Source organism: Pteronotus mesoamericanus, unplaced genomic scaffold, assembly GCF_021234165.1.
Source record: "Pteronotus mesoamericanus isolate MK-2021 breed Mesoamerican mustached bat unplaced genomic scaffold, CSHL_Meso_final contig_105, whole genome shotgun sequence".
NCBI lineage: Eukaryota > Metazoa > Chordata > Mammalia > Chiroptera > Mormoopidae > Pteronotus > Pteronotus mesoamericanus.
The window spans coordinates 10,057,575-10,080,546 of record NW_026555006.1 but is presented as its reverse complement, the minus strand read 5'-3'; the positions used below and the strand labels follow the sequence as shown (position 1 = coordinate 10,080,546).

General features: G+C 41.8%; 1 protein-coding gene across 3 annotated transcripts in view; it reads right to left on the bottom strand.

The window, feature by feature from the left end:
• Nucleotides 1–514: 514 nt before the first annotated feature.
• FGGY (FGGY carbohydrate kinase domain containing) overlaps nucleotides 515–22,972 on the bottom strand; it is a 385,198-nt gene continuing 362,740 nt past the window's right edge. Inside the window, exons 16-17 of one of the 3 annotated variants that reach the window (XM_054573901.1) lie at nucleotides 5,596–5,657; nucleotides 515–912 (exon numbers count right to left, since the gene is read on the bottom strand). In XM_054573901.1, the coding sequence (XP_054429876.1) occupies nucleotides 831–912; nucleotides 5,596–5,657 (144 nt within the window). In that variant the 3' untranslated portion in view covers nucleotides 515–830. The remainder of the gene's footprint in view (nucleotides 913–5,595; nucleotides 5,658–22,972) is intronic. The other 2 variants (XM_054573910.1, XM_054573920.1) reach the window with 2 other exon arrangements.

Below are 22,972 nucleotides of genomic sequence, written 5' to 3'. Positions count from 1 at the left end.
GAACATGCATACATCCTGTTACTCATCAAAATTCCCTCCTGGATCTACTGATGATTCCTGCCTGTACCTATCTCCAACATGATGATTGCAAGATGATTTTGCGATTCAATGCAATATCTGATTCTAGACTGGAAGAAAAAGATGCCAGAAAGGACATTGTTGAGTTACTGATAAAACTGGAATATGAATGGAAGATTAAATAAAGTACTATATAAAAATGAAATCTACTGAAATTTACTCTTAAATGACTCATAAAAAATGTGTACATACACACACGTGTGTGTGTGTGTGTGTGTGCATAGAGATAGAGAATATACAAACAATAAAGCAAATGAGGTAAGTGTTAAAATGTAAAATTTAGGTAATTGGGTCTTTCATGCATAATTCTTATTTTTGCAACTTTTCTGTAAGTTTGAAATTATTTCCCAGAAAAAGTTAACAGCTGCTTTTAGCCACCCACAGAATAAACATTAGCTGTCCTACCTAAAGCAATGTAAGTCTTTCATCCAATGGCTGGCACTGACTCCATCAACAAGCACAATTTTCCCTTGAACTGAATGATCCCCGAGGTCTGGTCCCACAAGAGATCCTATGACCCCACATGAAACTTCCGTCTCCATGATGGTGCCCATGGAGACTGCCAAGTACATAATGGAGGGATTCTGAAGTGGAATCATCTAGTTCTGGTTGCACATATCTTGGTTTCCTTTATTAAAAGACAATACAGAATGATAAAATGATACCTAAAGGGTCTGAATACAAGATGAAATGACAGAGGTCCCTGGTGTGGTGCCACAGAACCTTCTGCCACTGGCACTGGCAAGCTCTGTTCAGTCCCCTTTCATGATTGCTGCATACTCCTTCTGGTGTTCAACCAGTTTCAGGAATACTTGATATTTCTTGTCATAATATCTGTGGGAGACAAATGAATATGTGAAATGATCTCAGACAAACTGTTAGGCAGCTCCCCTTACATTTAGAATGTGACTGTATCTGTTATGGTTTTGTAGACACCCCCATTTTTTCAATGCTTACAGCTTCCTGAGCAATGGCTATTATTATCTCTGTTATCTCTAACCTACATAGAGTGTTATTATCTTCATTTTACAAGTAAAGACATTTGCTCAGAAAGGCATATCTAAAGTAGTATAAATAAAAATTGGCAGGGCTGGAATTCAAACTCAGGTCTGTCTGACTTCATGGACTCCCCTGTAATGTACTGAAGGTCCCAGGCTTAACATAGCACCGTACACATTACCAGCTTCACTAAATATTTCATATGTGACTAGCCCCAGGTTTGACAACTGGTTTAAAACCACAGCCTTACCAGGGACAAGACTAAATATTTTCGTCACCCTTTGCAGATTCCACACCTCCATTTCCTTTGTGGACTGCTTTATCTGGGAATAAACCCCGTGAAAATATGACTAATGCCTTTCCTGTAGCTGTGCCCTACCTTCCAGGCATCCCATAGTAGACCTCGCCCTCCCTGTATTCTTCAGGGGAAGCCTCTCAGAACCTGGTGCTGGCCTTGAGTCAGATGGCTTTACTCCTCCTCCGTGGGAGGAGCTGACATGGGGTGAGGGGTGGGTGAAGCCAGGTTAGCATATCTTGGTAGAGTCTGGGGTACTCTGCAAAGAAGTCTTCATGAGGGAACTCTGGTACAAGCTCATGAATTGGGGAAAAGAAATTATAACAGCTCTGAAACTTCTACTTGAAAAAAGGCTGAACAGATTAACAGGACTCTCCTCCCCACAAGCATTTCTACCTTAAGCATTATGGTAACTCCAATTCTGTGATAGGGCCAAACTCAGCATTTCGAGGTGAACTCCAAAGCCTGGGTTTGAATGGCAGCTTGCTCTATTACTAGCTGTGTGACCTTGGATATGTTACTTAATCTGTTTGTGCCTAAATTTCCCCATTTGTAAATGAGAATAATTACAGGATCTATCCGAAGAGCTGTAGTGTGAATTAAGTGAGGTAGTCTATGAAAAGCACTTAGAATACTGTCTGGCTCTTAGTATGTGATATCAGTGCTAGTTATGGTAACTACTTTTTACAAAATTAATATTCCAGTATTTTTGATCTAGCTATACGTGGGTTCTGCTAAAACCCACTCTGTGAGTTTTATAACTCCAAATTTATTAATTATAAAATGATTTTGGGAATAGCAATTTTCCTCTTTTAATGATATTCTATGACAATTTAATGCTAAGCAATTCTTTCATTCTGTGAGATCGACTTCCTAACCTGGGAATCTTGAAACTGCTAGAAAGGAGCCTGCTTGGCTCAGTGACCCTTCTCATATACTTGAAGACATCCAATTTTGACATTGACAACTTTGCAGCAACTTTGTTGGCCTCATCCTTTGTACAGTGGGAAAAACATCAGCTTTGCAGGCAGAGAAACCTGGATGATTTTGGGCAACTTTTAAAAATTGTCTGAGCCTCAGTTTCCCTGATGTAAGAGGGTGATAACAGTTTTAAACAAGAAAATGAACATGATCTATTCCATGAGTTGTCAAGTGCTAACAAATGTGAACTAATGTTCTTACATACTTTTATTATCCTAGAATACTAACAGATGGATGTTTTTCCTTTTTCACACACAGGAAGCTGAGGTCCAAACCACTTTTTTTTCCTCTGTGCTTTTTATTCAATTTTTTTTGTTGTTGTTATTTTGGCAAAATACACAGAACACAAAATTTGCCACTTTAACCATTTTTAAGTGTGCAGTCTAGTGGCATTAAGAACAGCCACATTATTTATTATGCAACAATCACCACCATCCATCCACAGAACTCTTTTCATCTTCAAAACTGAAACTCTATCCCATTAAACAATAACTCCCCATTTCCTGCTCTCTTCAGCCCCTGGCAACCACATTCTGCTTTCTGTCTCTATAATTTTGACTACTCTAATTATCTCATAGAGTATTTGTGATGGGCTTACTTCATTTAAAGTAATGTCCTCAAGGTCCATCCATGTTGTAGCACATGTCAGACTATCCTTCCTTTTTAAGAATGAATACTATGTTTTGTTTATCCATTCATCCATTGATGGACACTTGAGTTGCTTTTCTCTTTTAGCTACTGTGAATTATGCTTCTACGAACATGGCCGTACAAATATCTCTTTGAACCTCTGTTTTCCGTTCTTTTGGGTGTATTCCCGGAAGTGAAATTTCTGGACTATATTGTAATTTTATTTTTTACCTTTCTATTGAATTTATTGGGGTGCCACTGGTTAACAAAATCATCCAGGTTTCAGGTGCACACTTATTCAACACATCATCTGCATACTATATTGTGTGTTCATCATCCCAAGTCAAGTGGTAATTCTATTTTTAATTTTTGAGGAACCACCATACTATTTTCCACGGCGGCTACATCATTTTCATTTATACATTTACACCAACAATGTGCAGGCTTCCAATTTCCCCATATCCTTGTCAACAGTTGGTATACATACACCTATTTTGATAGTTCCCATCATAATGGGTGTGAGGTGATATCTCATTATAGTTTCAATTTGTATTTCCTGAATGACTAGACATTTTGAGCACCTTTTCATGTATTCATAAGCCATTTGCATATTTTCTTTGGAAAAATGTCTTTTCAAGTCCTTTGCCAGTTTTTGATTTGAGCTGTTTGTTTTTGTTGTAGTAGAGTTTTAAAAGTTCTCTGGATATTCTGGATATTAATCCCTTATCAGATACATGGTATGCAAATACTTTCTCTCATTCTGTGGGATATATTTTTATTCTGTTGATAATGCCTTTGAATGAACAAATATTTCTAGGGCACTTTTTATAAACTTCCCTAAGATCACAGATAAATTTGGATGGGATTTGGGATCATCCTAAAAGGTATATTGAACCATAGTCACTAGATTATGCTTTCCGGGATGCTGACTTGTAAAACCAAGTGAATCCTGTCTCTTCCAAATTCTCCTCACACTCAGTCAGTTGATTTTGTATGGTACAGATCTGCGTATATGTTCTGTACAGATAATAATGCGCTTTGAGTCAGGTGGAGATGTGAGAGTTGCTCAGAGGGAAACTGGCTCCCTTTCTCCTTGCAAATCTTCAGGCAGCCTGCAGATGGTGATAGAGCACTGTATGTGCCTCTTCCACAAGGGCGGTTTCCCAGCGGACAACAAAAAGTGAAGGAGTTTTTTGCAAAACGCGCACACGGATTTATTGAAAGAACTTAAAAACAGACTTCCCTCAAAAGTCTTGGGAGTGTCAGTGAAGAGATGGAGAAGAAGAATCTGTTTCAAATTTCAACGAGAGGGATGCGGCTACCCCAGAGCCCCCCTATATCGGAACTCAAATCTCTCACTGTTCCTAAATTGAGCCCCACATCGTTATTTAGAGAGGGGTTTATATTTGGAGGGCCAACAGCCCAAATCCATTTGGAGACCTTCTTTAGGAAAATAAAAATAAATTGGATTACTTTGTGGATATTTCCAACTGTGTAAAATACTGACTGTCCTTTGGTGGGGTCAGCCCCTTTGCCTGTCCATTATACACGGTGAAATCTGCTTTTGTATCTCAACCTCAAATACTTTCCAAAAATTATAAAAGGCCGTTGCACAACGGTCCCTTCATCTTTAAACAGACTACCCATGACTTAATAGATCTTTTGCATCTCTTACCTGGATTTTTTGACAAAGCCTTTCATCTGATCTCTCTGCTTCTATCCTTAAGTCTTTCAATTCATCCTTTAAGAGGGATTTTCCTAAAATCCACATCTGACCAACTCCCACTGCTGCTGAAAACTCGGCATCTCCATTCTGACTGCAGGATGAAGTCTGAGGTCTTCAACATGGCCTCAAACTCTCCATGCGGTGAGCCCGCCTCCTCCCTCACATCCAGTTTTACATCCGACCATTCCCCCGTCATACTTTGCATTTCAGAATTATGAGCTGTTTATGGTTACTTCATAAACTGTGCAGCTCTCACCTTTATAACTTTGCATGCTATTCCCTCTACCTGTCTTGTCCTGTCTTGCAATTTCTTTTATGCACTTAAAGTCAGCTAGACTTAAATCTCCTCTCACCCCCACAGGGTCATATTTATTAAATTCCTTAGACTGCTGCATAAAACTTATTCCTTTGTTCTGAAATGATCTTTGTGCATAAATAAGATGGCATCTTATTCCTCTCTAAATCCAAGGCTAATAATCAAGATGCCTTCAATGTAATAGGAGCTCAATAAATTAGTGGTTTGTGACTTGGGGTTAAAATACTGGTTAAGATCATGATGTAGCTCTCAAAGCCAAGTGATGCAAAGGGTAAAAGAATGGACAGAGGGAAGACATAAGAGATTCATGTTTTAGAACAGAGGAGACCAAATATGCTGCTAATGACCTAGGCAAAAGAACATTGGTCTGAGCGTTCAGAAGTCTGGATTTGACCCCCAGGCCTGGCCCTAACCAGGTAAGTGACTTTACCTCCCTGGGACTTGGTTTTATCAACTATTAAATGAAAAGACTGGATTAGCTGTCCTCCAATTTTATTCCAGCTCTTACAGCTGCATGTGTTTATATGCTTTCATTCCTTAGCATTGTGAGTAAAAAAACATATAAACTTACCTCTTATCCTCAAGTCTGGGAAACACAACTTTCCCCACTTTGCTCATTCTTGCCATTGCCTCCTGTAAAAAAGAACAGAGTTGGAAAGCTAAAACAAAAGTGAGGCTTGTCCCAGGCAAGAGATTCTAATTAGAATTCATTTTCCCTTAAGATAGTCAGTTAGTCCATTTTTTTAAACTTATTTTCCCTAGTAATGGGAATAAAACCCCAATAAACACTGAAAGTTACATCTATAAGTACAAAGCCTGGGCTTAATAAGTGGCTGTGTGTTGAGGCCTTCAGGGCACAAACAGCCCAGAAGGTAAAGCTCCTGTGCTCACTCGCAGGGAATGGTGGGAGAGAATTATTCCCCCTTCTTATTGCCTGGACACCTGTGCTTCAGAGGGCAACATAATCAGCCACTGAGCACACTGTCTACTCACAATATCAATAGCTGAATGGAAACCACTTTGCCCCTATACTATAAGACACAATATTTAGGACTCATCAGTTCATCTTTGTTTTTTGGGGGTTTTTTTCCCCAGCAGTCTTTGAAATTGTGAGTACAGATATGGGACATCTGGGTAAGTCCAGTTGACTTGAGTTCTGGAATGAGACTTTAGGACATTCTTGTCTTTCCAGTGGAGCAATTAGGCAGACAAATGGTAGAATGCAGCATCTGGGCAGACGTGGTCTGGCATGCACAGCATCAAGATCAACCATAGAGTGTGCTGGCTCCATTATATAACTGAAATGGTTAGGTTTCCTTGGGCAGTCACCCAATGCTGTTAAAGCTATGGGAAAGTTAAGGAGAATGGAGTGAACCCACACTTTGGGGTCCAGCAGACATGATGAAGGAGATTGCAAGTAATAGCATGACAAAGTTCCTCAGATTAGGCCCTGCCTTACGAACAGCTACTGAAGTCTTATTCTTAAGAATGTAGTCATTCTGAGGTCACATATGTACAACTTCTCATTTCATATGTTTATCAATTAGTCACTATGTACCAGACACTGTGCTAGGGACACAGACTTGCATATGCCATGTTTTTTGTCCTGGAGAAACTTACAGCCTCGCAGGGAGTGGAGGAATATAAAAAGATGACTGCCACACAGGATGTGAGGGACCTCGGGCATCTCTAAAACATATCCAAATAGCCCCTGCCCATCCTTGCCACCTTACTGTGACTTTTACACTCATACACAGACACACACACTCATACATTTATTATTTATCATTAATTCCTTTCTGATATGCCATGTATTTACTGGTTCATGTGTTCCTTATCTGCCTTCTCCTGTCCTTGCCCTAATGTGAATATAAGCTACATGAGGCCAAGGCTTTTGTTTGCTTCTTAATCTTAGCACCTAGAATATTCATAAAACATATCAAGCCCCTTCCATGGGCCAAGCACAGCACTCAATATGTATATACAGAATATAGAGATGGGTCCTTTCATCAAGAAGCTCACCAAGGAATGCAAAAGACATTTACCGTGATCCAACTAGAGTGTGATAAATCTATGTCGAAAGCAGATAAACTTATTTTTAATAGTCATTCAAGAATTAGGAAACCTGAAAGCTTCTTCATCTTCTAATCACTTACACATATTTCCACTCGTGCAAGGATGCTCTACCAACTCTTCCCCAAGGATGGCAAAAATGTTCTGAAATAGTTATTTGCCCTCAATGGGTTTAAAAACGCTGAGTCAGGGAGATCAGGGATGCTGAGGGTAGCAAGCACATTGACAGCAGAAAGGAAATGGCAGCCCTAAGTAAGGAGGAAATTGTAAAAATTATTAAAAAGTTATTGAAAACAAAATCATGGAGAAAGGATCAAAACCAAAAATAGGGCTGTCTGCGGCCATTTTGTGAAGGGGAAAACAGTCCAACATGCCTTAGTGAGATCACTGGCGTTCTACTTACCAAGGATATTTTAAGGGCTCTGCTCACCCCAACATGGGTCGGAACATCTTCCTTCATAGATTAAGTCCTGACTCCCTTAAAGCAAACCCTGTATTTTGCTAAGATGGCCTCAGCAATGCCAATGGCCACCCTCCGCTCCCCACTTACACTCCTATCTTACCCTTGCTTCTTGCTTTAGAGTCCTGCTCTGCTATGATCTAGGGGGATCTTGCCTTTTCTCCCTCCCCTGACTCCTGAAAATGTCCTCAGAGAATATTCCTCGGGACGAGCGTGGGCCTAAAGCTTGAAATGGCATCCCAGGAGTGCTCTCCTGGGTGGGACCCAGGAAACTTGTATCACAGGAGGTGCCCACTGTAACTGCCATGTGGACAACAGGAAGACCTGGAATTCTTTCTTCCTCTCTTCACACTGCTGCTGCTTGTTTTTGAGAAACGCCAGCAATAGAGACTTCAAAAGTTTAAAAGGAGGTTATTTTGTTTCTCAAAAAAACAAAGATTTAAGCATTGAACTTAGCTCAGGTAGCTATTCCACGGAAAAGATTTGTTCTGACTCATCCTGCTGCCTGCCTCCCTCCTAGGTGGAGGTTTTTGCTCCCACAGCAACTTGTGCTTACAGCCGTCAGGACATGGCACCATAATTTTTGGTTAGCACATCAGTCTCTCCAACTGGACTGTGGCCTCCTGTGAGACAGGAACTGTTACAATTATTTCCACTGCCAAACTCAGCATCTGGTATAGCGTACACATTCGGGGAATGTGCGCGATGAATGAACTTAAGGGTCATATATGTGACAGAAGGCTCAAATGGAAGTTTTGGCTGAGATCTAAGAATGACAGATATAAGATACCAAAGTGAGCTGGAAACAGACCACCCTGAAGAATTTGGAAAAGGGGTGGTTGAGGGCCCATGAATCAACTCTTAAACCTTTCATCCACATGGAAAGTCAGAAAAAGAGCTGGATTTTTAGGAGAGAGCTGTTGGTCTATTGTGTATCAGGCCTCCTTCTTGGGAAGGGCTGAGTGGAGTCTCCCCCATCACAAGTCGAGAGAAGCAGCACTTCCCTGTGACCAACAGGGACCTCAGTGTGTCCCTAAGGTTGTGGGACGCAGTAGATTGAGTGTGGCTCCTGCCTGGAAGAGAAGGGCTAGTTCGTGCGTCAGTGTAGAAGTGAAGGGCTGGTTGCACTGGGATCAGCCAGCACTGCCAGAGTCTGCCAGACTCCAAAAGGCATGGCTGTTTCCCACAGACTCTACCCTGGCTCACATGTGAGAGAGCTGTCATGCGTTATCTTAGATACTGCCTCATACAGACACCTAATGAGGTTGCGAGAGAGTCTGCACAAAGAAGCTTGAAAGAACCTACTGGATTCCTAAAGGATTAAGAGGAGAGTGAGCAATCTACTAGAATAGAGAGGCATTAACAAGGACAAGATACTGGTTTCCAGAAGTGGAGGTCCTCCCAGAAAATCTGTGACAGAGCCTATAAATACCCATTGGGCTAAGAGAGCATGAGGCCCATTTATGACAAGGCTGATTAAAGAACTATCCTACACCCCCAACCTCTCTCTTCCCTGACACCCTCCAACCACCTCAGAGGAATAAGAAAAGCTAACATGCTGGAAAGAAAGTGAATGAGGAAGGAAGAAGATGGACCACAGCTGCCCCTTTTCATTTGCAGCAAACCCAGCTGGGGGAGTGCAGAGATGTCTCATCTTTACGAGAAAATTGAAGTGATGATTATTATATGTTCTTTGCTATTCTAATTTTTGAATTTTGGCTATATCTTACAACTTAAGGGACAATAAAACTTGCATTATCTAAATGACTTTGTACATATCTAAGAAAGTAGTGGAACCACCACAATTTTTAACCAAGGCAGAGAAAAAATAGCTGCAAAAATGTAAAGGGGCAGTGGGGGTAAAAAACACAGCTGTCTCTCAGTTTTATCTCAAGAACTGTGTTTGTTCTAAATGCGAGTTACATATGCGTGCACCATAAACATTGGATCAACATATATTAAAATGCTAACAGGTTCAAGAACTTGGATAATTTGGGTACTTTTTTCTCTTGTTTGGTGTGTGTGTGGTATATGTTTGTGTGTGTGTGTGTGTGTTTTCTAAATTTTCTACAGTGGCATATATTGAGTTGATAGTTGTAAGGAAAATAAAAATATACTACATTCTTAAAAAAAAGTTATGCTTACAGACAGCCAGAATGACTCGTGCTCACCCTCCTCTCTCCTGGGAGGCAGGACTCATTATGGGTATTTGACACAATAAGGAGAATGCCCAGAGAATCAGTGCTGTCATCAGAAATAGCACTGCTGAGTTTTCTAATTTCTCCAGTAATTAACATAAAACTGAAACCTCGTGAGCCCACTGGCTGCAATAAATCTGGAAATTACCACAGCATAACAATACGGATTTATTATGGAAATGCTGACACGTGCTAAATATAGTCACCCCTCCCCTCATATATTTCTGTTCAAAAGGGTCTATTTGGAGCTGGCCTCAAATTTCATACTTTTTGTCAGCAGGCAGGAGCCGGACAATCTTAATTTGCAGCACGCTACCCTCTTTGTTTGAAAGTCTAGACAGCACAATGAATGCAGTGACTTTTCTCTTTCCTTTTTGCCCACACAATGAAAGCTTTTTAAAAAACAAAATATTTTGTAAAATCGCATTTTAATCACTTCTTTTCTTTCTCTCTCTAAGGCAGAGCTATAAATAAACCATGAAAGTTCACATTTGATCGTTACTTCTGAAAGCAAGTGAAGGGTTTCTGTAGGAAAAAAATAGGGGCCCTGTGCCACGGCCATGAAAGGAGCCATTGATGGGGCCTGACCCTTCCCTGCCGGGTCAAGGCCGAGCTCCCAGTCTGCACACACTGCTCACCACTTCTCTGGGAGCTGCGTTGGCGATCGCTGGCCCTGTGTGGGTGCGGGAAACACCCAGTTCTCATGTATATGGCCTGGTTTGGGAGCTACCAAAGGGCCTTAGGCTACACTGGGGTGAGTTACTCACGGAAATTAGCTTAAAAAAAGGAAGGGGCTCCTCAGAACCCATGGAGAAGAGGAGGATTCTGTAAGTGGCAGGCACACTAACCTGGGGACAGGAGGCCCTGGTTCCTTCTCTCCTCCCCAGGGGAAGGGGAACAACAGCCTTAAGACTTTAAGAAGACTATCAGGAAGTCTAGACCCATGCAACCAAAGGGCACCACAAGCTTGGCAGTGTCCAGACACAATCTACAGGGAAGAGCCAGGACCTGGCAGTGTGTGAGCTCCCTGAAGGAAGGAACTAGGTCATTGTAGGTCTCATGCCTGACACGTCCTTGCACTACAGGTGCTTGGTTCATGATGCCTCAGTGGCTACATGAAAGGGTGGTGACTTTCATAACAGGGACAATGTAGGATCATCTAAGCAGGTGTTTCTAAAGTGGCATACATGAACTCCAGGGAGTGCTCAAGATGTTGCATTAGGATTCCATAAGAAAATGTTGGAAGTGCCATTTATGTGATTTTTAGTCTAAGGAAATTGATTAAGCCTGACTAGTACTTAATATGCAGATTGTCACCAGAGCCATTAGTTGGTCCCCACATCACAGGGTCACGAGTCATGTAAGATGGGTAAGGTTTCCTAAGAATGGGAGCTGCTCTATATCCCCAAGGGGACAATAGCGTGGCATGTGCTTCTATGTCCACAGCTGCCGGGGATTTGCTACGTGCTGTCATTTACAAGGTCTAGGGACTCATAGGCATTATCTAGTTTATTAAACTAACCCTCACAAAATGGGCAACAAGCTGAAAAAGATTCAGTCAATGGATTAAATGTAATGGGGATAATTCAGATTCAAGTAAATAGGAAAATGGTGACACTTGTATTTGGTATTAGCTCTTCATATTATAATGTAAAAACAGTGAAGACCTAGTCAGGTAAGAATTGGAAAAAAACTACCAAGATTACTGTTTGAGATATAAATACACAAGCACAAACACAAGCATTTAGAAGTCGTCAAAAGTAATTTAAAAAATCATTAAAAACATACATAAAGGTACCATAGGCCATAGATGTATATAGGGTACCTTGAGCATAATGTTAGTGTAAAGACCTCTTTGTTTCTCCTGTTTTATAATGCAAGTAATCTACAGGCACAGAACATGTCTACACCTTTTCTTAAATAAGTTTCCTTCCATGTATTGAGGATGCAGGCTCAAATTTTTTTCACTGACAGGGTGTACGATAAAAAAAACGTGGCATCTACTGACTGAGCAGACGATTTCCAAGGCCACTGCTCTGTTACTGGTTTCACCAACATTTCCCAGGTGCTAACTTTGGGCTGCACACTGTGCTAATTGCTTACGTACATGACCTTTTCAATCTTTGAAATGACTTTACGACACAGAAGTCATCGTCTAGCCCCACATTATGAATCAAGGAAGTACACAGTATAAGGAACTTGCCCAAGGTCATTAAGAAATATGTAGTACAGGCAGAATTCAAGGCCATTTCTGACTCCAGGACTTTGCCTAGCCCTGAGCCCAAGGGTCCTGCACCTGGCTGTAATGCAAAAGCCTCATCCTTGCGTCCCCTAGGCTCGAGTTTAAACCCCACTTCTGCTGCTCATCAGCTATGTGATCCCTTCAGTGAGAAGGAGTGAGTGTGTGTATGTGCATGAGACATGCCAATACAGTACATTGTACCTTTTTTGAAGAGATGCTGACACACAGCTCTGAGATACATGAATCTGCCTTCTTGAGGAACTCTGACTCATTTTACTGGAACAACAAGTTCACATGCTAATGTGTGGGCTGAAGCACATGACCCCTCCACAGAAAAACAGAAAGTATAGCAATGTGATTTTCTTCCAACAAGCACTAAGAAATGGCCAGTTGTTCTTTTATTTATTTGTTTTGTTTTTATTTTTGACACAGTCATCTTTTGACCCACATCTGCTATTCTGTGTAACCCCCATGCACTGAAGACAACAATGTCAATTTAGAAGCAGGAAGGGAGGAGAGAAAGGAAAGAGTGGGAGAAGTCTTCATCATTAATCATGATATGAAGACTCACACCTCATTTATAATTTTAAATTTTATCTACCCACCTTCCTACCTACGTACTTACGCACACACACATATTTTGTTTCGGCTGTTGATTACATGGGGGTGCACATTTATCAAATTTCATCAAACTATATATTTAAGATCTGTGTAGTTCACTTTATGTATACTGTATTTCAATTTAAAAATTATAAAAGAAACAATGTCCTATATATGTATAAGTATATATGTTGGTTTATTTATATTTTTTTAGTTCTCGGTTATATGCCTACTAAACAGAAATAAAAATTTAAATGCCCAGTTCTCTGATCTTGAGTCTAAAATATACCTCAAATTAGTCTTTTGATCATAAAGGAGAAGTGTCGGTATGGAAGCTCTCCAATTCTGCAGGAAATGGAAATGCTAGTGGAAAGATAGTGAGTTTCAGAAATAAAAAAGGTTAGGCTAGTATCTGGGCTCTGCATTTACTGAACGTGCAAAGTAAGCCTCAGTTTTTCCATCTCTCAAGTGGGGATGATAATATCTACTCACAGCATTGCGGAAAATAGCAGCACCTGACTCTCTGACTAGCATCTCCTGACTGGCCTCCTAACTTCCACTCTGGTGTTCTGACAGCAGTCTGGGCGATTCGGGGGGACTTTCGGAACAAGGGAAAGGAGAGTGCGGTGATGGAAGTGACAGACTCTGAATGTAACAGACTGCCAGAGTGGCAAGTCAGGCTTTATCACTCACTGGTTAGTTGTCTTATCACGGACAAACTATTTAACTTCTTCGGGCCTGTTTCCTATTCTAAAAATGGTGAGAATAATAGTATGCTTCTTGTAGGACTGTTGTTAGGATCACGTACGTTATTTCAGGTAAAGCACTTAGAGCAGCGCCAGCACAAAGTAAATACTCCATAAGCTTTACATGTTTATTATCCCATTAGCATGCAAGCGCCATGTGGCCAGGGGTTTTTCTTTGATTCATTCACTGCACTAAGAACTGTGCCTGGCCAGAAGGGGCAATCCATAAATGTGTTTAGTGAAACCATGAATGAGGTAAATTAACCCTTCTGAGATGTTTTTACCCACAATACTTCTGACACCAAATGTGTGGGTTTTTTTCTTCAGACCAAACTAACTCTCCACGCCTCCAGACAACAAACAACTGGGGGTCCTACAATTCAACTTAATTTTGAAACTAACTGCGCAGAGTCAGCATCAGACTCCATAGGTTGAAGGACTCAGTTCCATAACACTTCAGATATCAGTCACAAGTTCAGGCCTCCCATATTTCTGACTGACCAGCTATAAATCAGAGGTTCCCATCACCAGCCTTCCCATCTCAGATGTGATAACTTGCTAGAACAGCTCAAAGAATGCCAGAAAACAGTTTGCTTACTATTACCTGTTTACTTCCAAGGATACAACTCTAGAGCAGTCAAATAAAAGAGATGCAGAGGGCAAGGTACGGGGGTGTGGGAGGTGTGTGGGACTTCCATGCCGTCTCTGGGGTGCACCATCCTAGGCTCTCCAAACCCTGTAGTCTGGGGGTTTCCACTACACAGGCATGGTTGATGAAATTATTGGCCACTGATGGCTGACTCCATCTCCTGCCCCTCTCCCCTCCCTGGTGGTCAGGGGGTGAGGCTGAAAGTTCCGTCCCTCCCTTTAATTAGGCCTCGGCCTTTCTGGCAACCAGCCCCCTGCTGCAGCTATCTAAGGGTCCCCGGCCAGCAGTCATCTCATCGGTGTGTAAAAGGCACTCTTTTCCATGGCCTTTAGGAGCTGTGTGCCAGGAATCGAGGACAAAGATCACATATTTACACTTCGTTACATAAGAGTTTCTCATCCCTAGAAACTGCAATGGACTTCCACTGGGTTTTGATTGAATTTCAGATTTTGCAGGATAGCCTAGAACTTCCAGATTGGGCTTGGGACAATGTCTCCAACCTCATTTCATGACCTGTTCACTGTGCCGAACATGCTAGACACACACTGGCCATTTTGCTGTTGACTGACATGTCAAGCTTGCTCTTGCCCCAGGCCTTTCTGCTTCCCTCAGGAATGCTCTTGTCCTGGATCTTAGACTGTTTACTTTTTTCACATGGTTTAGGTCCTTTTCAATTATAATCTCTATGAGGCCACCATTGGCCACTCTTAGCTGAAACAGTCCACTTTTCCCCCGTTCTATTACAGCATTTCACTTTCTTGTCTTTATAACTCTTCATAGCTAACTCTCCACATCTCCAGACAACAAACAACTGGGGGTCCTACAATTCAACTTAATTTTGAAACTAACTGCGCAGAGTCAGCATCAGACTCCATAGGTTGAAGGACTCAGTTCCATAACACTTAGCATGACCTGAAATTACATCGTTAGTTTACTTGCATCCTTGTTTATTATCTACTTCTTCCTCGGTGGCCCTCACTTCCACTCATCCTTCCTTGAAGGCACAGTCCTTGGCTTTCTTATTCCTTGATGTAGCCCTAGCTTTTAGCAGGGCATTAGTTAAACATCAGCTGAAAGTATAAACTTGCCAAATGCCTATCAGAGAGGTACTGTGTATCTGTATCTCGCCTCATTTGATGCTCACAAACATTCTGTGACAGAGGCCTTATCTAAATTTACAATGAGGAAACAGAGGCTCGGAGAGGTTCAGTGACTTGCCTGAGCTAGTAAATGGCTTATGTAGGATTTGAAACGTGCTTTAACTCATGAATAAGGCCGGGCCCATTCCTTGAGGGATTCCTTGAGCTCACAACCAACAGGCAGATCTCTAGTTCGTGACAATTTATCTTGCTCCGATGACTTTGGGGCCCTGTAAAACACTAAAAGCTTGCTTTCCCCCCTGTCAAAGACAAATTCAATTACAGTCAAGACATTGTTCTTACAGAGGTAGGAAGGTGCACTCATTGACATATAAAAAGATTGTTCATATTAAATTTTTGAGGCAAAATTACTGCCAGCTGTATGACCCTGAGTGAGACCCTTCCCCTTCCTGGGACTTGTTTTCATTATCAGTAAAATGAGGGGGTTGGATTAAATGATTTCTGAAGTCTTTGCCAGCTCTGCAATCTGTTGGTTCTATGCGCATGTCTTTTTTTGATTAACTCTCAGGTGACAAGTGAACCAGTGGGTCCCAATCGTACATTTTATTAGGGTTTTACTAGGCCCACTCTGAGAGGGAATATACACCGCTGTGTTTCTCCAGCAAGGAACAGTTTCATTACAATTCAGTCACAGCAAATGTGGCACTGGGGGGTGGCAAAAAACATCAAGCTTCTTGCTAAAAGCATCAGACAGATTACAGACTCCCAAACTGCAAGCCATTACCCATTAATAATCTATTGTTGACTAGAAAAGAAATGGTCCTGCTGATATGTCTGGCTGAAAAGGCATAAAGTACTGCGTGCAGTAAACTGTAACAGAAATAATAATAGCAGTGACTCAACAACAATAATAATGGTGGCTAACATTTACTGAGTATTTACTATGGCCCAGCACTGTTTTCAATACTTTACCTACTTTCTGCCCCCAGCTGAAAGCTGAGGAAATCACACATCTTGGAATCTGCACTCCTTTTTTAATTTTCTAGTTTGGAACCTGTACTCGTTTTTTTCTTTTTAAGAAGATGTATGTATTTCAATATGCCTTGTTCCGAAACTTGAAACTTGGAAGTCTTTTTTCTTCCCCAGATTTTCTTTTTTCTTAAAACTTTATTTAATCTTTATCATATATTTTTTCCATTACTATTTAGTCCTCTTATACCACCCTCCCCCATCAATCACCACACTGGTCCATGGCCGTGAGTCCTTCTTCCTTTTTGCTCGACCCCTCCACCCGCTAACCTCCCACCCCCACCAGCTGTCATCCTGCTCTCCATCTAGGAGTCTGTCTCTGTTGTGCTTGTTCAGTTTTGGAACTTGTACTCTTAACCATACACTATGGAACAGGGGCTTTGGTGATGTACAGGCCGTAATTCAAATCCTAGCTCTGCCATTTAACACTTTGAGACTCAATTTCTTCATTTTAAAAACGGGGACTTAAATACCCATTTTACAGGCCTGTTGTATGGAATAAAGCTTAAAAGTATAGTTATTATTATTATTAATATTATTAATTACCCATCAATGGAAACAGACTTTATTTTCCCAGAAAACTTATCAAAAAGCTAGAGTCCCCATGTATATACTTGAGCGTATGCTTTAGGTGGACGGGGTGAGTGGGCGAGAGAAGGTAGGTGTTGGTGTCAATATTCTCATGGCTCTCATGGAATTTATCATTTCCAGACAATTATTCCTCCTTCTGCAAGCAAACACCTCGATCCTCTGAGGTTGATACCACCTAATGATAGAGATACAGTCATACCTATTTCCACTGCTGTTACTGCCAGCTTCTTGCTTATATCCCTACCTTAAATGAGGCCAAGGCCTAGGTCACAGTTTCCCTGGCCACCTGGGAGTTTCTCATTATCATGGAAGAATCTCAGCATCTGTTTACAAGACCCATCCAATGCTGAGTCCCACTGGTTTCACAATGTTTCCAGTTCTAGGAACTTTCATTTCCACTTAACTTCAGCACTCACTTCCACAGCCATAAGATGAAACTTATCATCCACCTAGATGGTTATACTTATGTTTATCCCAATATTCTAATAGCCCCTTTCTGATTTTAGACAGTTCTCACATTTGCTCCAACATTCTTACCAAATGTCCTCCCCCACCTTATGGTAATTTCCAGAACCTCAATCCATCCTTTTCTTTCAATCCGTATACTCCTTCTGACTCAAATTCCTTTCATAGCTGGGGTAGAATGCACCACCTATTTCATCAAACACACTAACCAACAGGAATCGCCTATAATACTCTCTTGGTGGCCAAATTCAATTGGTAGCTCTAATTCACAAAAAAACCATTTAGCCAAGATACCCTTGTTTCTGGATGTTAGGGAGATACTTTGTTTAAGATGGAGCAAGCCAATGGGAGATTGCAGCTCTGGGAGGGTGCAACTGGAGAAAGTGCAACATCCTGAAAACTTTCATAGTCTGAATACCTTGGAAATTTACACTGCCTGCTTCAAAGTTAACTCCTTACTGGCAAGATTCTTTGGCTAGCAGACCTGGAACTATATTGGCAGCAAGGAATCAAAATGTGATGGTATTAACACAGTGCACAATGATTGAGCTGCAACGGATGTTAAGTAGTCACTGGGATCAGTTTCTCTGTGTTTAAGCTGGTAAATAACCAAATTATATAACACACAGGGTATTCATCCCTTCACACTCCTTCACTCTCCCTGTTTTGGAGATCTCTCCTAGGCCAGAGTCTTATTAGAGGAAGAGGTGGACATGCTGACCTTTCATTTAGGGCTGGTCTTAGATCAGCTCACAGAACAGAAGTTCCTCTGGCTGAGCCAGAATTTATTTCAAACCAACGTCATGAGGGAAAGACACGCAGAGAGGCTGAATCTGAAGCCAAGAAGAGCACCAAAGCACCAAAACAAGAGAAGGGCCACAAGGCAACTGCAAAGCCAGCAGGTAGGGGGGAAGCAGAAGTCAGACAGAGAGAGGGAAAGGCATGGAATGCAAATGCAGGATAGATGACTGTGGTGTCCTTTTAAATTGATTTATAACCTTTTCTGTATTCCTAAAGTCCCAAAGTTTCCCTGTTTTACTCTACCTAACACATAGTACAATAAATGTTTACATGTGTGTCTCCTCAACTAAACTGTGAGACCTAAGAATATAAAGGTTATTCATTTTTATCAGTGTTCCCAGCAATTGATATAATGTGATTCTTCAATACATGCTGAGAAAATGGAAGAATGAATGAGTAGGTGGATGGATGGGTAAATGAATCAGGGTGTGATATCTATATAAAGCAATGGTGGGATCTCCCTCAGTTGTACTTTTTGGTATTTCCTAACTGTCAGGTCAACATAGTCTTTATTGTCAAGGGTCATGTAATCAAGATCAAGGACTCCGGACTGCCTAGATGGAAACTTTGGCTCTTCTAACTGAATGGCTTGGACTATTTGTACCTTTGGGCTAATCTCTTTGTTCCTCAGTTTACTCATCTGTAAAACAGAAATAATAGAAATAATTACTCATATAGTTTATTGAGAAAATGCATGCAAACCATCACATTAGTGCCTGGCACAAGTAATAGCTTAAAAAACTGAGTTATTTTTATTCATATAATTATTATGTCCAATTCCACTCCAGCACTACACAGGATCTTGTACTGTTTTCTTGAGTGCCACTATTTAAAGACAGCACTTCCTAATCTTGTGCTACATGTGACATGCTGCCTGGGCAGGGGAGCGATAAGGAGCGTGGGATGAAGGAGCCATTCAATGCTGAAGGCCGGTTGATGCCTCTGTTTAATGAGGGGAAGGAAGATGAACAATGACCAGAATAGGGGCTGCAGGGAATAAACGTGGTAGGAGCTTCTAGGTTTAGAAACACGGAGTTTATTTCTGAGTTGGACTTCCAGGCCTTTCACATAAAACAAACAAAGAAAACAACAACTCTGTCAGCTGTGTTTATGAACATGAGCTTGCTCTGGATTTCACAAGACATAGGGAATTCAGTCTGCTTCCCTCTGGTTCCTGAATTATAGACAAGCACATGATGTACTGGAAAGAGAACTGACCTGGAAATCAGGAGGCTCTGGTCTTGTATTAGTCTTAGCCTGGGCTCTGTGACTTTGAATAAGTTTCTTCCTTTCTTTTGATCCCAGTTCCCTCTTCTCCAAAATGGAAAGTTTGACCCAATTATGTTAGTTTTGTTGTTTAAAACAATTAGCTATTAAGTACCTACCGTATGCCAGGCGTTTTGCTAGCAACTATGGTACATCAGCGAACCTGACAACTCTGATCCCTGACCGCACAGAACTGAGAGTCTCCTGAAGAAATACAGGTCTTACTGGGGAATGTAAGAGGGAGACCAAACTAGTCTGGGGCTTAGGAAACTACCTGAGACAGTGGGAGGCGGAGGAGCCTCTGCTAGTAGGTGGGGCATTTTTTCTATTTTAACAAACACGAAGGAGAAAAAGTCAGTCTGGATATGCGTGGTGGTGTGCTGGTAAATGTTTAACAACTGGCTCCTCCCCGCAAAAAAAAAGACTTGAAATGTAACATTTTCCAATTTCTGTGGTGTAAAGACTTCCACTGTGGCCAGTTTCAGGCTGCTACTGTGATGTCACTAAACATTGAGCTGGAAAGAGATGTATACAGTCAGCTCTTGTGAGCAGGTGTGAGACAGCTCCAGCACACCACTGGATACAAGGACATTGGAAGACTTGATGGCAGGTATCTTTTTAATGGCCTTTATTTTTTCTTTGAGGGAGCTGGTGGTTGAGAAGAAATAGATCATCTATCTAAATGTGAGAAAAAAGATGGGGCTGAGGAAAAAGGAGGTTTGATATCATTGCGGAAAATGAGAACTGGAGCTGACGCATTAGGTTGCTGTCAGAAAACAGATGGACACCCATGCTGGGTAACTGAAATGAAACTTAATAAAAGGATCATTTAAAAGAAGGTTTAGAACCATGGATGGACCTGGAGAGTATTAGGCTAAGAGAAATAGACCAGTCAGAGAAAGACAAATACAATATGTTTTCGCTTATATGAGGAATCTAATGCACAAAATAAACTAACAAACAAAAATTAAAAGCTAAGATGGTTTAGAAAAAAAGACAAGTACCCCATGACTAGCAACAGTAGGGAGCCATTACCAGCTCCTGGCCAGAAGGAGCAGTGGGAGGGAGTGCTCCCATCACCCACACAGAAAGCTGTGGGGAGAGGGCTCCTTGCAGGAGCTGTGGTCTAAGGTGGATGGATCAGCTCAAAAGCAGCAACTCAACAAAGAGGGAGCTGAGGGCACAAATATCTTTCTTCTCTCCTCCCGGCTCCTGCTGATACCTCTCATTGGCCAAACCCAGAGAAAACTAGAGGAAAAGGGAGGTTGGCTGATGACAATATATAATGAGAGAAGCCTGCCTTGTAGTGTTTTCTTACAACGTTCAGTGACCCGTAGGCAGGCATAAGTAAGGCAGAAGGCTGGACTCATCCTGGATCGGGGTAAGATAAGAACAGGGGGAAAAAAAATTTAAAAATAAAACAGCCATGTGGAGACTGACCATGTGGCTAGAGAGGAGTGGGGTACGAGGAAAGTAGAAAGAAGTCTCACAACAGCCCTTCAGAGCGCACGTTAGCTCTGTTTTAGAGACCAGGAAACTGAAACTCAAAGCAGTTATGAGACTTGCCCAAGACAGCAAGGTTAGTAAGTGGTGAAATTAAGAGACAGATCTGTGTAACATGAAAGCATTTTTAATCCACTATTCCACCTGCAAGTAAATGAGCGGTTTGATTGAATTGGGACGAGGGGTCATATTTTAATGTTCATTTTAGCTTTTAGTTGAAACGGAAGCATTCTTGGATTTTTCTACTCCCAAACATAAACTCATGAATGCTGAGAAGTAAGGATGCCCTTGGGCATTTTCATTATAGATGCCCCTCCTCCATGTGCAAGCTAAAAGGTGGATGAGGAACATGGAAGGGGTCTTTCGTGAAATAAAAGTGGAGTCAAGTTCTCAAGCATGCTCTGTTCTCTCCTCCATGGGCGCTCTGCTTTCCCCGCTAAGGCAGCACCTGGCCAGGTCACCTTCTTCCTTCTGCCCAGTGGGATGAGCGGAAGCGGGGAAGCCATGTGACTTCCCTGTGTTCCTGGCAGGTACATATAACCCCTGGGTATTCCCAGGGGCTTGGCACATGGCAAATGCTCAGTGATTATGGCCTGAACGGAATCTTTTAGGGACCGTGTTTTCTGTGCCAAATATTCCATGGTCTGACAACAGGATAAGAGATTAGAAATCAGAGCTGCAAAGCTGGGAACAGTGCACAGGGAGCATTGGAAATAGCGAGGTTGGAATTCCTGTGGTATGGCCTTGGAGTCTAATCTCTCTTGGGCTGCTGACGACATTTCCTTACCTATAAAATTGGCCAATACCTACTGGGTAGTTGTGAGGATGAAATGAGCCCAGGGGTGCGAAGCTCCTGGCACGTGTAAGTGCTCTGCAAAAGCTGATTCCTTCCACTCTCCCGTCGCTCTCTGTTCCTCCTATGATCGAAGCACTGCTTTCATTTCCCAGAATTATCACTTTCTTCTGACATTGTATTCCAATCACAGAAGACAGAAGTGGGTTTCCTACAGCTGTCCAGCTATAATTATTCTAGGGTTTTTTGGTTGTTAGGTTTTGGTCACTTTTGGGCATTGGTGACCCTAGGTGACCATTCTGTGGAAACTGTAACATTTTGGATCATGGCTTTTTTCCCAGTTTTGAATAAACACTGAAAGATCTTTTTACCTTTTATTCCAACTCTCATTTGCCATCTGGTGCCTGGTTTGGCTGCATCTGTGTTTGCTTAATGACTTTAAGCAAAGGCCGAGTTTACATATGGGAAGAAGGAGCGGGCTTTGCTGATTTCTTCCATATGTTCATTTATTCATATATTATGATTTTTTGTAATCTCACCAGCATAGATCCCTTCAGACAAACCTTACACTGTTCCTTGGAGGCCCACTGCTTTGTGTGTTCAGCTGGGAGTTTCCGTGAGAAAGTTCTTGCAATGCTCATTACTTTCAACATAGCTCAGTATGGCTTTTAGATGGGTGCAAAATTAAGGTTCTTGAACGTTCCTCTTTTTGAACAGAGGAGGCTCACTTGATTTGGGTGATTCCATGGAAGAGACCTGGGCTCTGGGCCCTTCTCTCCACTTGTAAATGGTGTTAATTCCAACAAGTTCTGTATCCACTGCGGTCCTCAGTTTACTCATCGCAAACCAAAAGGATAGGGATAGGTTTGCTCTCACACCTGAGCGCCTCACAGCGCCTGCTTTCTCTTTTCCTCGTCTGCCTCTGGTGCAGGGCTTCTGCCTCTTACGGATTAGTACATGAGGTCCCAGCATGTGTCTTCTGTCTTCTCAGCTCCCGCGCAGACATGTGTATGGGGAGAAATCCAAGGAAGGCATCCCACCTTCTGCAAAATGTGTGGGTGAAAGAGGGTGAGACCTTCTTCCTGCTTTGTAAACAGTCACCTTGCTTCCTTTCCTATGGTACACTTGGCAGTCAGTTTAATGTGAAGGCTTGTGAGCTCCACAGACAGAAGGACCTGGGCCTAGAACCTGCCTGTTCTCTTAGCAGCTTGTGGTCCTCAGTTGCTTTCTTAACTTTCCTAAGTCTTATCTTCCTTCTCTGTAAAACAGGATCAATATCTGCCTTGTAGGGATGGTAAGGGCATAAGTAATCATTAATTTTTAATGAGGTATCTTGCATAAAGCAAGTGTTCTTCAATTTGGTTACCTGTGTGTACCGTGGATTTGGCGGTGAAATGGGACAGTGACGAGAAGGCCTCACAGGAGAAAAATG